Source organism: Macaca thibetana, chromosome X (assembly GCF_024542745.1).
Source record: "Macaca thibetana thibetana isolate TM-01 chromosome X, ASM2454274v1, whole genome shotgun sequence".
NCBI lineage: Eukaryota > Metazoa > Chordata > Mammalia > Primates > Cercopithecidae > Macaca > Macaca thibetana.
The window spans coordinates 149,740,663-149,757,132 of record NC_065598.1 but is presented as its reverse complement, the minus strand read 5'-3'; the positions used below and the strand labels follow the sequence as shown (position 1 = coordinate 149,757,132).

General features: G+C 39.9%; 3 protein-coding genes across 7 annotated transcripts in view; 2 read left to right on the top strand and 1 right to left on the bottom strand.

Annotated features, from left to right (window-relative positions):
* Window positions 1-8,305, top strand: part of CMC4 (C-X9-C motif containing 4) — a 540,756-nt gene extending 532,451 nt beyond the window's left edge. For all 4 annotated transcript variants that reach the window (XM_050775529.1, XM_050775526.1, XM_050775527.1 and 1 more), the window contains 2 exons: window positions 5,845-5,912; window positions 7,935-8,305. In XM_050775529.1, coding sequence (XP_050631486.1) covers window positions 5,855-5,912; window positions 7,935-8,083 — 207 coding nt within the window. In that variant the 5' untranslated portion in view covers window positions 5,845-5,854 and the 3' untranslated portion in view covers window positions 8,084-8,305. The remainder of the gene's footprint in view (window positions 1-5,844; window positions 5,913-7,934) is intronic.
* MTCP1 (mature T cell proliferation 1) lies at window positions 1,951-5,911 on the top strand. The gene is made up of 4 exons (XM_050775525.1): window positions 1,951-3,963; window positions 4,080-4,250; window positions 4,332-4,383; window positions 4,470-5,911. Exons 1-3 carry the CDS (start codon window positions 3,859-3,861, stop codon window positions 4,377-4,379), a joined length of 324 nt encoding a protein of 107 aa, XP_050631482.1. The 5' UTR covers window positions 1,951-3,858; the 3' UTR covers window positions 4,380-4,383; window positions 4,470-5,911.
* A 6,465-nt stretch (window positions 8,306-14,770) lies between the features above and the next one.
* FUNDC2 (FUN14 domain containing 2) overlaps window positions 14,771-16,470 on the bottom strand; it is a 192,099-nt gene continuing 190,399 nt past the window's right edge. For both annotated transcript variants that reach the window (XM_050775496.1, XM_050775497.1), the window contains one exon: window positions 14,771-15,279. In XM_050775496.1, the coding sequence (XP_050631453.1) occupies window positions 15,202-15,279 (78 nt within the window). In that variant the 3' untranslated portion in view covers window positions 14,771-15,201. The remainder of the gene's footprint in view (window positions 15,280-16,470) is intronic.

The following is a 16,470-nucleotide window of genomic DNA, read 5'->3' as shown; positions in this document are numbered from 1 at the left end:
TTTGGTGATGGGATATAGTGCCTTTAGGCACTTTCAAGAAGAAAAATACCTTTTGTTTGTTATCGGCGGTAGTCAATCTCATATTCCAGAATGAGGTTCACTAACTTTTCTAATGCTCATGGCTGCCTTTTACAGCTCCAGGCATTTAATTGGAGTAGACCAAAATTATTAACATTTATGGCAAGCTTATTATATGCTACATACTAAGCATTTATATGCCTGGTACATGTAAACTGCCCCAGTTGAAGTCAAGCTCAACAACTTCCCCACTGTGTGACCTTGAGCAAGTTACCTAACTTCTCTGTGCCTTACTTTTCCTCACCTTTAAGTGGGGATGATAATAATACTGCCCACCTCATAGCGCCCTATGAAGATTGTGAAAATTAAATGAGTCAATATATGTAAACATATAGGAATGCTAAATAAAGACTATCGTGATTAATATGTTCTTTAATTCTCATTTTACACCTCAGGAAACTGAGGTGGAGAGACGTTAACTTGTCCAAGGTCACAAAGCTAGTAAGTGACAGACTCAGGACTCGTACACAGGCCTGGGCCTGTGGTCTTGGTAATTTCACTCATTGTAATTGGACGAGTTTATTAATTGACTTCTAATAAAATAAGCGTATTCAACTGATCAATGTTTAAAAACTGTTCATCAACCTGGCAATTAAAGCAAACTATACTTATTTTAAAAAGACACAAAAGAATTTATTCTGTAAAGGAAAAATGATAGTTTTACTTAGATTACTACCTAAGAGCCCTTCTATCTTGTATGTCACCCATTTAAAACCTAACTTACAAAATGCCTTACTAAGAAATTGTCTGTCTGGGCCAGTGTGCTCTCTGGCCCCGAAATCAAGGTGACCCTCATGGGGACAATCTCTTCTAGTGGATGATAAAGTTATGCAGTTATCTAAACATTTTTGGAACTCATTTGTATTTGCAGCTGGCAGTATTCCTTGAGTTGAGTTGCACAAGTTTATATTCCATGTATTGTATTGCACCTTGTACCTAAGTCTATGTTGAGGTTTTAAAAGATTCGTCTTAGTTCGAGAAGTCCTGAATTTTGTAAACAAGTATCATGTGCAAATAAAATGTTCTCTAGTCAAATAAATTTGGGAAATGTTAACATAAAGTTTCTTTACTGCATAACTTGCCAGAACAGTTACTACACTAATGTGCTTTATGACTCTCCAAGATTCCCAAACTTATTTGACCAAGGAAAATGTTGGGAGCAAGTTTTCTAAGAATCACATTTTTCCACTCATAAAACCTGTGATTTTATAGGCTTTGATCTGAATCCCTCTCCCTCAGCCTTTGCATTTCTGTGCTGAGGATTTTGTTCGTGCTCATATGGTGACTTCTCTGTCCCTTGGTCACTGCAGTTGTCTTTCTCTGGGCCTGCATGCCCTCTGAATGGTAGCACACACAAATCCAGGATACTGCTGAGAGGTGGTTCCCAGGCTCATCCCTCTGATGCCCAGCATATTGACCTTCGGGTCACAGCAGCACATCACACTGCCTTTCTTCTGATAATATTTTGTAGTAACTCATAGGCCTCTTTGTAGTGACTCAGTAACTCAGACCATCATCTCCAATTTCTTTGCCCTCTATTCCACTGGCATTATTTCCTTTTAATGTCAGTATAACCAATGCAATTTTGCTTTCCATTCAAAACAAATTTAAATGTCAACATGTTGGTTGTTGCTAGGACTTATCTATGAAGTTGAGATGGTCCTGAAACCCTTAACACATGGTTTCCACTTTTTTAAAACAGTTATTGGCCACATTTAAGTCTTTTGTGCTTGAAATCTGAATTTAATATATTTTATTTTGACGTTAGTATTTACCAGGTTTTTGTTTGTATTTCTCTTTTCCAAAGCTCTGGGAAGGAGGAGAGGCAAAACAACTGTATCTGCAAATGGGAAAAAAGGGGGGGGCTTTGGAAAAAAATTATGTATAGCCAGAGGCTTATGCCTAGAGAATCAATCTCTACCCACATATACGTAGCCAATCATGACAACCACTGTGGCGTTCCTTTGTTTCCCTTCCCTACCCACCATACATATACACCTGTTCACAGAAACATTGCTTGACCAGTATCTGAGACTTGGGGTGCCCAGAACTGTGTCATTCCTGCTGTTGAGCAGTATACAGTACTGTGCTTTCGGGAAGACAGGACTTGCGAAATAAGCAAAGCAAATGTGTAAGGTGGTTTTGTTTAAATATAAATGTTACAGTAGTCAAAAGAGGCAAGAATTTTCTAAAGTTTTCATAGAGGAGGCAGGCACCTGGACTCTGCTATAATAGCACTTAAGATAGGCAGAGAGGCCCAGGGAGGCATTTTAGGCAAATGGAAAGCAATAGCAAGGGTATGGAGCTAAGAAATGAGCCTGGTATTTGGGGAAAGTTGATCTCAACTGCAGTGGTAGTTGTAGTGCCTGCTGGAATTGGTGACATATAGGATGTAGCAACTGAATAAGAGGGAGAAATCCAAGATAACTCAAAAGTTTTGAGTCTGCAGGATCAGGAATGGTGGTGTTGCCATTGAGAGAAATCAGGATTTGGTTAAGGAGAAAGTTTAGATGAGTTTGAAATGAGAGAGCACATATGTATGAAAACTAAGACAGGAGCTTGCACCAGGCTCAGAGTCAGATGCACTCAGGGTATAATGGGTGAAGCATCTGGTTGCTCTTGACAGTCTCACTTTGAGGACTCTAACAACCACCCTCCCACGCTGCATTTCCTTTCCCACCTAATGTTTTGTGGGGCAGCTCCCCCAATGCCGTATCTATACTCTGGCCAAAGGTAGAAATACAGTACAACTGCGCTATAATGCTGTGAGTAAAGTCTAGAAGATTCACTCATGCAAATGCACATCAAGTTATTGTGAGGTCCTAAAATGAGATCTGGGGCTTGGGCAGAGGATCATTATAGAGAGAGTTTGCCCTACCACTCAAATGCTTCAGGAGGTATGCTTCCTTTACACCTCTCAAATGTGCTTCTGGTCTTCTGGCTTAGGAAGTCAAAATTTAAACCTAGTCCTCTATGGAAACATGGGCTCCTGTAACATCCTGCAGAATTAGTAAAATAAAACAAGGACCTAGATGGATAACTTTCATTTGCACTCACTCAGCTCCAAATCACTGTGATCCCCAAAATCTCTTGCAGCTCAGAAATTCCATGAAGCTAGCTTACTTTTCCTAACAAGAAAATCCCCTTCTAGAAATGCCCATCCGCTATTTGTAAACTTTCTTAGTACACTGATAAATAGATCCTTTGCCCTTAAAACAAACTTTCAATTTCAACTCTGAAAGCCATGCATATATGTCCTTCAGAATCTTACCTTTTAAAATGGAAACTGCTTGGAAGTGGCTTTTACCTGGGGAATATGGCATGCATGTGTCTGTTATACTGCCTTCCTGCCAAAATAAGTGTGTCCTTAGGCACGCTCTTTGCATATTCTATTGCTAACTACATTTTGCCAGACACCGCTTGTGAATGCAGTACGTGTGAGACCACTGCCCCGCTTCCTGTAGTGCTAGTCCTACATTTCCACAGAACTCCTCACCTAGCCAAATTCTTGAGCGCTTTGCAGTCAGCAGCACTACCTGAGGCTCTGCCTGAGTGTCACTTCAGTTGTCTTGCAGAAAGCTTCAGATGTCCTTGGTTCTATTTAGGTTGTGCAAATAGACATATATGAGGTTTGGTTCTGGTTAGTGGTTGCTACTACCAGATCACCTTGCTTACTGGTGAGTTCATTCAAACCCAAAAAGTCACACCTGTGTCCTGTGCGCGGGTGCTGCAGGCTTAGGTGGAGAAAAGCAGGGCTAGAATTGGAACCCAAAGCCCAGAATGGCAGGAGAGGATGTGGGGGCTCCACCCGATCACCTCTGGGTTCACCAAGAGGGTATCTACCGCGACGAATACCAGCGCACGTGGGTGGCCGTCGTGGAAGAGGTAACTGTTTACATTTTGCTTATTTCTTTGATTTTGCTTTCAAGTAACTTGGTTTCTATTCCAGTCTCAATATTCTGAAGTCTTTGGTTTTATTTTTGATCATTCCTTTCCATTAGGAGACGAGTTTCCTAAGGGCACGAGTCCAGCAAATTCAGGTTCCCTTAGGTGACGCAGCTAGGCCAAGTCACCTTCTTACCTCCCAGCTACCTCTCATGTGGCAACTCTACCCGGAGGAGCGCTACATGGATAACAACTCTCGCTTGTGGCAGATACAGCATCATTTAATGGTACACATGTTGCTTAATTATTTTCCATTGTATTGAGACTCTCGTAACAGAGTACTCCATAAATTTTTCTTTTTCTGACAGGTCAGGGGAGTACAGGAGCTGTTGCTTAAGCTTTTGCCTGATGACTAACCTGGTATGTATTTCTATTTCTCCTCCGTCCTCCCCCTCTTTGTTTTGGCTCTATTCAGTTGTGGTGATTTTAATGATTTTTTTTTCCAGGTGCTGGGATTCTACGAAGATATGCTCCTTTGTTCTGTTCAGTATTTGGCAATCACTTCATCCACTACTGCAGTGCACCCACCCTTGGGCCTGGGGGGAGGGAGTGGGTTGAAAAACTGCTCAAGAAACAGAAGTTTAGGAAGGGTCATGAAGAATACTGCAAGTGAAACTGCAGAGAGAGGTTACGTAGGCAGAAAGCAAGTCAACAAAAGCACTTAGTCAGGATCCGTAACTTGAAATTGACTCCTTTGGAAATTGCCATAGAACCCTTAATGGACATCATCGGCTGGACCTGGGATCTGATGAATCCCACAAAAGTCAGCACCTTCTACAGAACAGATGCCCTGATCACCAAGGACTTGGTACTGATTTAGAGAGAAGAGAGCAGCTCCTAGCAGCATCAACATCTATTTGTCGCTTATTTGCCCTGCAGCAATTCACCTGCCTTTCCTTCTCCCATCCTGTAAATATCCTAGGTTTTGCTCCAGTGTTTCCCATCCCAGTACTGACCTAATTTGGATCTACTGAGTATTTAGAGGGCTCTGAAAAGAGATATGCATTGATGAAATTAGCTACAAAGGCTTCTGGGCCTTTTTTTCTATCTGAAATCGTGTCTTCAAATTACTGGAAGTTGCTGATCAAAATTGTGGGTTCTTAAATTCATTCTCTGATTACAGATATTTTAAATAAGCTGGTTTCTATAAGAACTTCAAGAAAAACCATTTTAGCTGCTTAACTGGCACCTTTCTCAGGAAGTAATAACACCAAATATTGCTGATTCCTAGGAAAACATTTACTACTTGTAAAAAAATTTCCTGAGTTAAAGTAGTCATAACAGTTTATATACATTAAAAGTAAGGTTTTACTTTAAAAAAAAAAAAGTCTTGGGAATAATAGCTACCATGTATTGAGTCCTTTCTGCCTTCCAGGCACTATTGTATGTACCTTATATACTTTATCACATTTAATCCTCCTGTCAATGCTTTGAGGTAGGTATGATTCCCATTTTATATATGAGTAATAAAAAAAGCTCAAGGAGTTTAATCATTTATCAAGGGTTTCTTCTGCGAATGATAGAGCCAGGCTGCGCCGTCGGCTCCTCTAGCCTAACGTTGGTTTACAGTATTCAGAAAGAGTTGATTGAATTCAAGGTTTTTTTCTTCCATGTAAAGCTATTTATATCTTCCAAGCCTAATGAAATGGATATTATAAAAATACAGTTGATTCATCCTGTGTTTGGGAAGAGTATTTTTAGTGTAATTATTTTCCAGCAATTGTAAGGGCATACTGCTTGTCTCAGAAGAAAATTCCACGTAGAGGGGCTTTAAAGTCTTTATGGAAAAAAGGAAAATAAAAATCATTTTTCTTGTTTTAGTTTTCTGGATATGCCGCAGAAGGATCCGTGCCAGAAGCAAGCCTGTGAGATACAGAAATGTTTACAAGGTAGTACATTGTAAAATGCTTTAAAAATATTTTTCCACTGTGAACTAACTATAAGAGACCAATTATTCTTTTATCTGTATTAACTCTTTTTTAAGAATGTAACATATATGTAATTATCCTGAAGATTCTCTTCATTGTATCATCAAAGATGGAGAAAATAAAAATGTGATCAAAGCTAGGGGTTTTCACTCCAGGTGATTAGCATCACCTGGAGATCTTTAAAAACTTACCTAGAACAATTCAGACTTCCTGGGGCTAGGGTCTGGCTGGGAATCAGGCGAGAAAACTAACCAGGTGATTTTAATGCACAGCCAGAGTTGAGAATTACTGAGCTAAGCAAAAGGGTTTTTTTGTTTGTTTTTACTAAAAGGCTAGTTTTAAATTGGTTGGTTATACTTCACTGCAGCTGACAATTCACTTTTTAAAAGCAATCTGGAAGAGGTGGGGTTGAAATAACAATTGGAATTCAGGCTGCCAAAGCCATCAGCTAACTCTTAAAGGCAGAAGTGAATCTCAACTAAAGCATATTTGAGGTGATTTGTCCATTTGTCCAACTACTAAGTTTGACCAAATGTTGGAGGATTTTAGTTTTCTCATCAGTAAATGATTATTGCCAGAAGAGCAAATAGAAAAAGCTATAAGGCTATCTGAATTTGAAAAATTTTTAGTAAGTTTTCCCCACTAGTAAAGTAATAGAGATGGACAGTCATGAAAATATAGAAAGGTATGAAGGAAAAATGTTCAGAGTTCCCCCAAAGATTCACCACCAAAGAAATCCTTTGTGTATTTCCTTGGACTTTTAGCTTTCATTCTTGGACTTTTCATTTTTTGATGTAAGCAATATTTTATAAAATCTTTTAGATAAAAATCTGGATGTATAATAATGCCATTTTAGTTAAACTTTTCTTCCCTCCAACTTTAAGGAAAAGGAAAAAGTTTTTTGCATTGAATTCCTTCTCCCAAATAAATCCTTACCTTGTTTGAAATAACCCATGGCTAAGGGAAAAAATAAATTAAAAAGAGCTGGTGACACCCCCTTAGCACAGTGTGGGAGGATTGAGAACTGGAAAGACTAAGAGTTAGCATTAAGCACTCACTAGATGACAAGCACCGTTATAAGGACATTATACATATTAAGCCTTTCATCCATGAGGTAGGTGCTACTATGACCCCCATTTCATAAAGGGGAAAACAGACACAGAAGTTATGTAATTTGACTAGGGTCACATAGCTAGTAAGAGGTATGGTGACAATTTGAACATCCCACAGCCCCACCCTTGGTCTAGCTCCAAATCTGGACTGTTACCCACCCTGCTATACTGCCTTTCTAATCAGAATTGTCTTTCCTATCCTGAGCTAACTACTATGTACCCCATTTTAGTACTGGGGGACTCATTAACTTCAGCTGACCTAGAGCTTTTAGGTCAGGTCCTTCTTAACTTAGTGTTTATGTATGGTAGGGATCTGTAAATGTTTTATGAAAAAGGCCAAACAAGTAATATTTTAGGCTTTGGAGGCCAAAGGCCTTTGTAGTATATATTGTGTATGTGTTGTGTGTTTACAACCCTTTAAAAATCTAAAATCCATTCTTAGCTCCCAGCTGTAAAAACGGGCTGAATTTGACCCTAAGGCTGCAGTTTGCCAATTCCTGATGCACAGCCTTAGTAGGGGAGGTCTAACAATCAGCTTAAACTGTATGCAAAATAATGTGTGGTTTAGGTGCATTTTCCTAATTCATCAAATTAGTGACCAGTAATAATAATGATGTTAAAAACCAATGTCCTGGAAAAAGATGCATGCTATCAACTCAACCTTGAAGGAAATTATATATTAAAATCGCTTTCAACCACTTTGTAAATCATACTTTTCTTCCTAATGAACCTGTTGACAGGTCTCTAAATTTGAAAGAATTCAGTGGATTTTGGTATATCTTCAGTGAAAAGGGGTGGAAGCACTGATCTAAACTTCCCTGTACCTTAGTTCTATGAGATCATGACTAGACTCTGCCTGTATGTTTTTCAGCCAACAACTACATGGAATCAAAGTGTCAGGCTGTCATCCAAGAACTGCGTAAGTGTTGTGCTCAGTATCCCAAGGGAAGATCTGTCGTCTGTTCAGGATTTGAAAAAGAAGAGGAAGAAAACCTAACACTGAAGTCTGCATCAAAGTAAAGTTCTGCTGAAGTGCTGCTCCATGTTTCCACCAAATGAATTTTTTTTATCCTCCTGACTTTCTTCAGGTCAGGTAGCAGCAAATAGCAAATGAAAAAGTCAGTTATAAAAGTTAATGAATATGCCATCTATGCAGAACAGGCAGAAATATAAACACATTAAAAGACAAATATGTAGAATGTAATATACTGAGCTGCTAAAATAAACCTGTTTAAGAGAAAATGTTTGGTTTTGTACTAAATGTATTTTAAGACTATTAGATATAGGGTATTAATGAATTCTCTTGAAGTTCAGACCACTAGTGCCATTCATCAAACTTAAGTCCTGTGAGGTATGTTAGGTGAAAGGACTCACTTCCAGCATCACAATTTTGATGCCTTTTTTTTTCTTGAGATGGAGTCTCACTCTGTCACCCAGGCTAGAGTGCAATGGTGCAATCTCAGCCCACCGCAACCTCGGCCTACCGGGTTCAAGCCATTCTCCTGCCTCAGCCTCCCGAGTAGCTGGGATTATAGGCATGCACCACCACGCCTGGCTAATTTTTGTGTTTTTAGTAGATGGGGTTTCACCATGTTGGTCAGGCTGGTCTTGAACTCCTGACCTCATGATCTGCCCACCTCAGCCTCCCAAAGTGCTGGGATTACAGGTGTGAGCCAATGTTGATACCTTTTATAGATTACATGCTAAATTAATTCAAAGTTTCCTTTAAACTAACTCATTACCTTTTGCACTTCCAAAAATACAGAGCAAAAAGTGTCTTTCCAGATGCCAGTAAGAGCATTTCTTTCTGCTTTTGCATCCCCACCCCAGCAACTAACCAGAAGTGCTTAATATTCAGTCAGTGGTAAGAAAGGCATAGAAATGATGCTTGTAATGTTTAATGATCCTTAATTTATCATGAAGGAACTGAAGAAAAAATTTTCATTGGAAGTCAGGTAGGCAGCAAGATAATTCAAACTTAGTTGGTTTATCTATTCTTCATATCGTAATAATAAAAACCTGTTACAGAGGATCCAGACAATATTAATACAAAGCTGCTGAATGAAGCCTATTGACAGTTGTCAGTCACTTTATGAAGTAGGAGGAGGCAGCATGCAACAGGCCATTTGCTTTCCTCAAATGGATGCTTGAACCACCAAAGTCCGTCCTCTAAAAAAGAAAAAGATGACTAAAAGCAGGAACAATTTCTGCTAGGTTCCTGATGTTAAAATACCATGATTATTTGAGACCAACTGTTTTCCTTAAAGCAGCATTCCTCAGAGTGTTTCTAGGAATTGCTGTAACCAGAAGAAAAAAAAAAGCTTCTGTGTTCAGGTAAGTTTGGGGAATGCTAGGTTGCATACAAGTAAACAGGTTAATTTCCTGTCAGACTTCAGAGCTTTCAAAAAGCCTAAGTGAACCTGTTTTGCATCTGTGTGTGTGAATGCTCTCCAGAGAGACTTAGAAAAATGCTGCCTTAGAGACGTTTGGTTCACAAACCAGAGTAACAGAGCTAAATCCCCATGAAATTTAAATGAAGTCTTGTGTTAATAATAAAACAATAAAACATTATACAACTTTAATGTTACACCATCTACAAATCTAAATTACATTTAAAATTATCAGTTGATAGTGGTACTAGGATTTACTTTAGGAATCACTGCATGATCAAATAGATTGTTTTTCTGTGTTTTATTGCTTATTTTTACTGAGTTAACTACTCCAGTTTCAGACTCTTTTAAATGTTTTTACGCTAAAGTATATGTATTAGTCCATTGTTGCATTGCTATAAAAAATGCCTGAGACTGGATAATTTATAAAGAAGGGGTTTAGTTGGCTCACAGTTCCATGGGCTGTACAGGAAGCATTGCACTGGTATCTGATGGGCTTCTAGGGATGCAAGTGCAAGGAAACTTAACAGTCATGGCAGAAGGCAAAAGGGGAGTGAGCACTCCACATGGCCAAAGCAGGAGCAAGAGAGAGTGAGGGGTGAAGTGCCACACACTTTTAAATGACCAGATCTCATGAGAACTCACTATCATGAGTAAAGTACCAAGAGGGGATGGTGCTAAACCATCCATGAGAAACCCACCCCCATGATCCAATCACCTGTCACCAGGATGCACCTCCATTAGGGAACACAGTTCAACATGAGACTCAGTGGATCCAAACTGTATCAGTATACTACTTTCTTTCGGTTTTGAAAGGTTCAAATCAGTTCTTTCCTTTAAAGGATTGTCTCAGTGTAAGTCAACAAATCTATTTGAAGACATTAATTTAACTCTTATTATTCTTAGCTACTATTATGATATACAAAAAAATAAAATAGCCATCATAAAAGGCTTAACATTTACTGAGTGCTTCTTATTGCTAGGGACCAACATTGACACTGAATGTCAGTCTTAAGGAAAGAACTCTAGGAAGGTGAAAACTATGATCTCCCAGTTTAGAAACCGCCCCCCCCCCCCAAAAAAAAAAACAACCGTTAAGTTGGCTATTAGTGATGCTACATTTAATCACTTGGTTAGTGACTGACCTTTTAGCTAGAAAAAGCCCTTGCTCTTCCACTTTGCCACAGTGCAACAACTCCTTTCCTTGCATTCACTCCATACGATTCCTAAGACATTTAATGAACTATAATATTACACTTGTGTTCAGTGTTCAGAAGGCATCTGAAGTTGTATGGCACTTAATATAAAAGGCCTTAAAGCCCTGTTAAGCAAAACTCTTCATTTTTTCAGCACCAGCTTCCAACTCTGTACTTCAGTGGTTCTCAGTCTCAGCTGCTCATTAGAAAAAGCTAAGACTTTAAAACCTTGGGATGCCTGAACAGCACCCCAGACCAGTGAAATCAGAATCTGTAGGATGAGAGCCAGGCATTAGTAGTTTTTAAAATTTCACAGGTGATTGCCAAGTGCAAGCAAGGATGAAAACCACTGCTCTCAATAATGTCATTTCTTACCATCTTAAAATTTAAAAAGACAGTTTTGACAAGTCAATAAGCTGACTTTAAAGCTTTATACAAATGTGAAAAAGTGCAACACTGTTTTCTTTTTAAAAAGAAGTATTAAGATTCATGACCCTTAAAAAGAATACAAGCATCAGAAATATAAGCTACACCATATGACTTCTAGAAAAATCAGGCTCAGAACTAAAATAGGTTTTCTGCCCAATTACTCAAATGTTAGTGTGACCTCTTAGAGAATTGGGCAGAAAATGTATTTTAGTTCTGGGCCTGATTTCCGAGAAATCATACTGGATTTCATGACAGATAAATGAAGCTGATAATTTGGTGGAGGGAGCAGAGGGCAGCAGTCAAATTTTTATCTGGGGTCCAAAACTGGCTGTGAGCTTCCCTCTGAGATGAAATTGACATCATCATGAAACATTGATGATACTCAGAAATTTCAAATCCATCAGTGTACCATTTTTTTTTTCAAGCAGATTCCCAAACTGTTCCAAATAAGAGCCCAGCCATTAGTTATGCCCATCTTTCTGGCAACCATCAAACGAAAGAATGATGGAGAGACTATTCTTACAATAGTTAACCACACAATAACTCTGCTTTCCAAAACCAGAAGCACCCACCCCAAGAGTATGTTGGCTAGAATTATGCAAGAGTTCATTCCTTGTAGAATCTGGTCCTCCAACTTGAATCGTCTTCTGCCAGCATCCATGAGACAGTAACTGCCCAGATCCAGTAGCAAGGACTGTCATCCCAGTGGTGGGGGAGTCAAGAACCCCACTGTCCTGTTAATGAATATCTGGAGGCTGAATGGCAGGAGATGGCAGCAAACAAGTGGCCATTTGGGAGGAGAGTCATGCTAATAGATTATCACAATGACAGTAACACAACAATGGGCTGCTCAGGCAAGGGTCCCCACCACCACATCCCTCCCCCGACCCAGCTCCCGTGTCAGCAATGAGGATACACATCCTTGGGGGAGACTGAAACATTGGACTCCATCTGTTGAGTCCGAGCAGGCAGCCGCCAGGAAGTGCCCCTGGATCTGTCTCTGCTCTCCAACTCTGGGAAGAACCTTGGAAAGAAGAGACTCAAACGTTCTACCTCTCCTGTAGCATACTCCAAGTCCCCATCCCACCAGGTCCCATTGCAGGAGAGACGCTGGGTCAAAGGGTGGCTCAAAGTGGCGAGGACGCAGGGCGGACCCACAGTAGCCTGGAAGGGGGACAGAAGGGGTCCCTGATGCCATCCTATTGGTTGACAAGTTGGAAGCCTTGAGTGCGGTGTTACCACGTCGCCGCCACAAGGGGGCGATGAAACTCCGAACACATTCCAAGTCAAGTTTCTCTGGGGGCCATACACAGCGACAACGCTCTTCCCAAGGAAAAACTTCTGCCCCACCACCACTAATTAGGAACGTTATTGGACTCTGCTACTGGAGAAAATACGTGCCTAGCTCAGCAGGCCTCTCCAGTCAAATGAAAATAGTGCACTGAAAGGTGGAGCTGCCTGGTCCTTGAATCATCTCGGTTTTGCATGGAGGAGTGGTAGCTGTTCCTTTGGGGGAAACCTTAACTCCCACTTCACCACCTGAAACAAAGATGCTGGCACAATAGGGCCTTGATTCACAGGTACCCCTAAATGCCTGAGCCTACTTCACTGATGGTTCAGCTAAACTGAAAACAAGGTGTGCAGCTGTGCGTGTTCAACCTCCATGCCAGCTCTGTACAATTCCAAGTGGGCGCTGTGGACTCACATGGTGGGCAGAACTCACAGCCATTCTCATACTAGCAGGATGAGGCCAACCTGCAATACTGACCTCAACCATGACCCTCACAGTCCTAGAGACAACCAGCTGGGAAAAAACTTCAGGAGAGACCTACCTACAGATCTTAATTCAGACAATCAGGATAGAGTCTGAGGCCAGACTATTACAACCTACTCAGGGTAATTTAGAACCACCTGCTAATCTTTGCTGTACTCACCAATAATCACAGGAAAAACAGATGCACCAAAAGACAACCCCTACCCCACTGGAGAGGCACTGGGTGGCCAGTCTCCCCACATGCAACCCAAAGGGGCACAGAGCATTTTGGTTAGCTTTGCTGTTACCATCCCATTGCTGTGGGTAAGTCACACAGCTAAAGTGGCTGCAGTTACTATCACCATATATGGCATAACCCAAGAGACCCAGATGTCAGGAGAGGCAGAGTATGGGGAAGCAGGAAACAGATGACTCAGTGTCACTACATATATCCATATCAATATATATAGATATATAGCAAACAAAAATTTAGAGGAGGATATATAAGGTTAAGAGACTTATTCAAATCATGCAAATACAATGTGAACCTTGCATGAATTTTGATTCAAACAAACTAAATGTAAAATACTTGAGACAAGGAAATTTTGAACACTGATCAGATTTTGGATATTATGTAATTACTGTTAATGTTTGATATGATGAGGTACTATATTTATGATTTTTAGAAATAATTTTTACCTTTTAGAGATACATACTGAAATATGATCAAATGACATTTTGATATTTGTTTCACAATAATTGGTAAAAATGAGCATAGCTATAATTTTGTTGTAGGTGAGTGATAGATACATGGGGGGATTATTGCACTATATTCTCTACTTTTATATATTCCTGAAAGCATCCATAATAAAAAGTGAAAAAAAATAAGTTCTTATAGAAAAATACGCAGCAAAGAGGCTCATACCATAATGGTTTTGAGATGATTCATACATATTGCAAACAAAATGGCTTATGTTTCCTTAAATGTAAGGAGAAAAACACAAATAGGTGATTTCTGTAAAGTTCCACACATCCACTGGTAGTTTTGATTTTCAAATTCAATACATCATTCTCAAGACGGGTTAAAATGCAAACATTTTTAAATGTATGGCCTTAGAAACACACTCATATTTCACAAGAGATCATCTCCAAGATTAATGATTAATTCTGAGTAAAACTAACCTTTAATAGTGAGTTTTCTTTCTATAAAGTCATTATTCATACATTCCACAAATACTCAGCACCTATTAAGTGCTAAGCCCTGTGAGTATAATGGTGAAGACAGAAGTCTTACCCTCTGAAAGCTGACTGATATTCTGGTTGGGACTGTAGACATGGTAACATGCCACTACAGCAAAATATGCTAAGATTCTGTGTGTGTGCATGTGTGTGTGTGCGTGTGTGTGCATGTGTAAGCTTTTAAAGAATTCTAGAGGTTGTGGTCGTCATGAGATGGTAGATTACACTTGACGGAAATTTATTTCACATGTATCACAAGAAAGATACAATATGTATCTTTCTTAATTCGGAATCCCTGGAAAGCTACTTCTTTAAAATTCTGGTTTAAATGTTATATTTCAAACTAACTAGATAAAAAAAAAAAATAGAAGTGGCACAGAGGAGTTATGGCCACCCCTAAAATGTTTTGATAAGAATACTTCATTCACATTTCAAAGCTTAAAACCTTTTCTACGAAATAAAAATCCAAGATCTTCCCTTTCCCACCTAAATCACTCGTTTTACAATAAATAAACCCTTTGGAAACAGCCATGAGATACATTATCCTGTATGGTAGAAAACATTCCTGGACAACATCGGATTTTTCAATTATAATAATTATGCTGCCAATTTTGTCGGCATAATTATAACAGATTTAAATAGCTCTTTCTGTAATGTAAAGCCAACTAAAAAAGAAAGTAGACACCAAGATACCAAAATCTTTCATGCTTAAAGGCAAATGTATTCAGTTCCTTTCCATGCAGCACACAATAAGGTTATCTATGTGCTTATTTCTTTTCCAAATCAACAGTTCGGGACAACCTTTCAGGATCTACTCATCCTCCACAGTCAGCCATCTTGCAACGTGTTCTCATAAGTGTCTTGCATGGGGGTAAAGGAACTTTCTTGTTGACCTACAGACTGACCAAGTAGGGGGTGTACTGGGAGGAGAGCTAAGGACTATTGTCTCTTCTGCCACCATCAGGCTCATGGTGCCACATTAACTTGTACCAGCAGACGCTTATAGAAGCCACTCGGATTTGCCATGGCAGGGAGGAAGGAGAAGAGGAGGAGGGACTCGATGTCCTATGATGGAGTGTAGAGGTTGCTGGCTGGAAAAAAACAGGAACAATGAACATGAAGTCATCTTCCTTAGGATGCCATGCCAAGCAGAAAGCCTCCGAAAAATCCCCCAGTCACTAGAACATTCTTCTTCACAAATGACACCACCTGAAAACAGAAGATAGTACAATGGGTTGTTTTGCTAAGGATGTTAATAATATTAAGAATCATCTCTATTATACCTATGCCTGCTCCCAGGTAGATGCTATAAATCCTCATTCTCACACTTCACCACATCTAAGATGATTAACAGGTGAGGTTCTTATTTCCTTAAGTTCCCAAAGCTTCCCACCTCCCCTCTACCCTTCTGGAAAAGCTCCCAGTCATCTGAGACTCAGTGCATACATTCAGACACTCTTTACGGCTCCTTAGTCTGTCTTCTACCAATCTCCTGACCACTCCCCACCCTTCCAAATTCAGAGACAATTTTGGTAACTGGCTCAGACTTCCTCTTTCTCCTAAGTATGATCACCACCTTAGAAAGTGTTCATATGAACAAGACATCCAACATCCTGGCCTGATCATTTCTTGAACTCAAATACAGTGACTTCATCTCCAAACCAACTAAGCTACTCACACCCTGACATTCCCCTAACATTTTTCACACTACCACCCCATCCTCCTAGGACCACTGTCTCCTAACCCTCCAGTAAGCCCTTACTCCAACTATGCCTATGTCTTCCTGCCCCAACTCTCCTGGACCTCTACATTTCCTTAAATGAAGCACTTTTGTCATCTGCCATTGGGGTAAAGAAAAAAAATCATACAACTTCCTGAAAAAATTGGTTTAGTTTATTATTTTTACTACTCTTTCTTCAACCTTGCTAATTTGGCTTTCAACTGCACCACCCCACTAAGCTGTTCTCACTGAAGTCATCTTGTTGCTAAATACTGAACTAAATCTTCATCCTATTTCTCAAATCAGACCACCAGCTCTATGAGTAAGAAAACCAGCCACTACATCCCCAGGGCCTGTGACAGTGCCAGGCCAGGAACAGGAACACACAAATTTGTGAAATTCCAAATCATCTGGTTACTTTATAACAAACTCCCTCTGTGAGTCAACAGTTGGTTCCAATCAAATATTAACTTTATACTTTTTATTATATACACTTCCAGTATTATTTTAGAAGTTTTCAGCACGGCGCCGTGGCTCACACCTGTAATGCACTTTGGGAGGCCGAGGTGGGAATACTGCTTGAGCCCAGAAGTTTGAGACCAGCCAGGACAACACAGGGAGACCCTGTCTCTCCAAAAAATTTAAAACTTCACCGGGTGTGGTGGTACACACCTATAGAC

Excerpts from the sequence above, each read along its gene's own strand:
- MTCP1 (XM_050775525.1), top strand. The coding sequence starts at position 3,859 with ATGGCAGGAGAGGATGTGGGGGCTCCACCCGATCACCTCTGGGTTCAC. Across the intron at positions 3,964-4,079 it reads GGGTGGCCGTCGTGGAAGAG|GAGACGAGTTTCCTAAGGGC; the intron begins GTAACTGTTTAC and ends CCTTTCCATTAG. Across the intron at positions 4,251-4,331 it reads AGATACAGCATCATTTAATG|GTCAGGGGAGTACAGGAGCT; the intron begins GTACACATGTTG and ends TTTTTCTGACAG.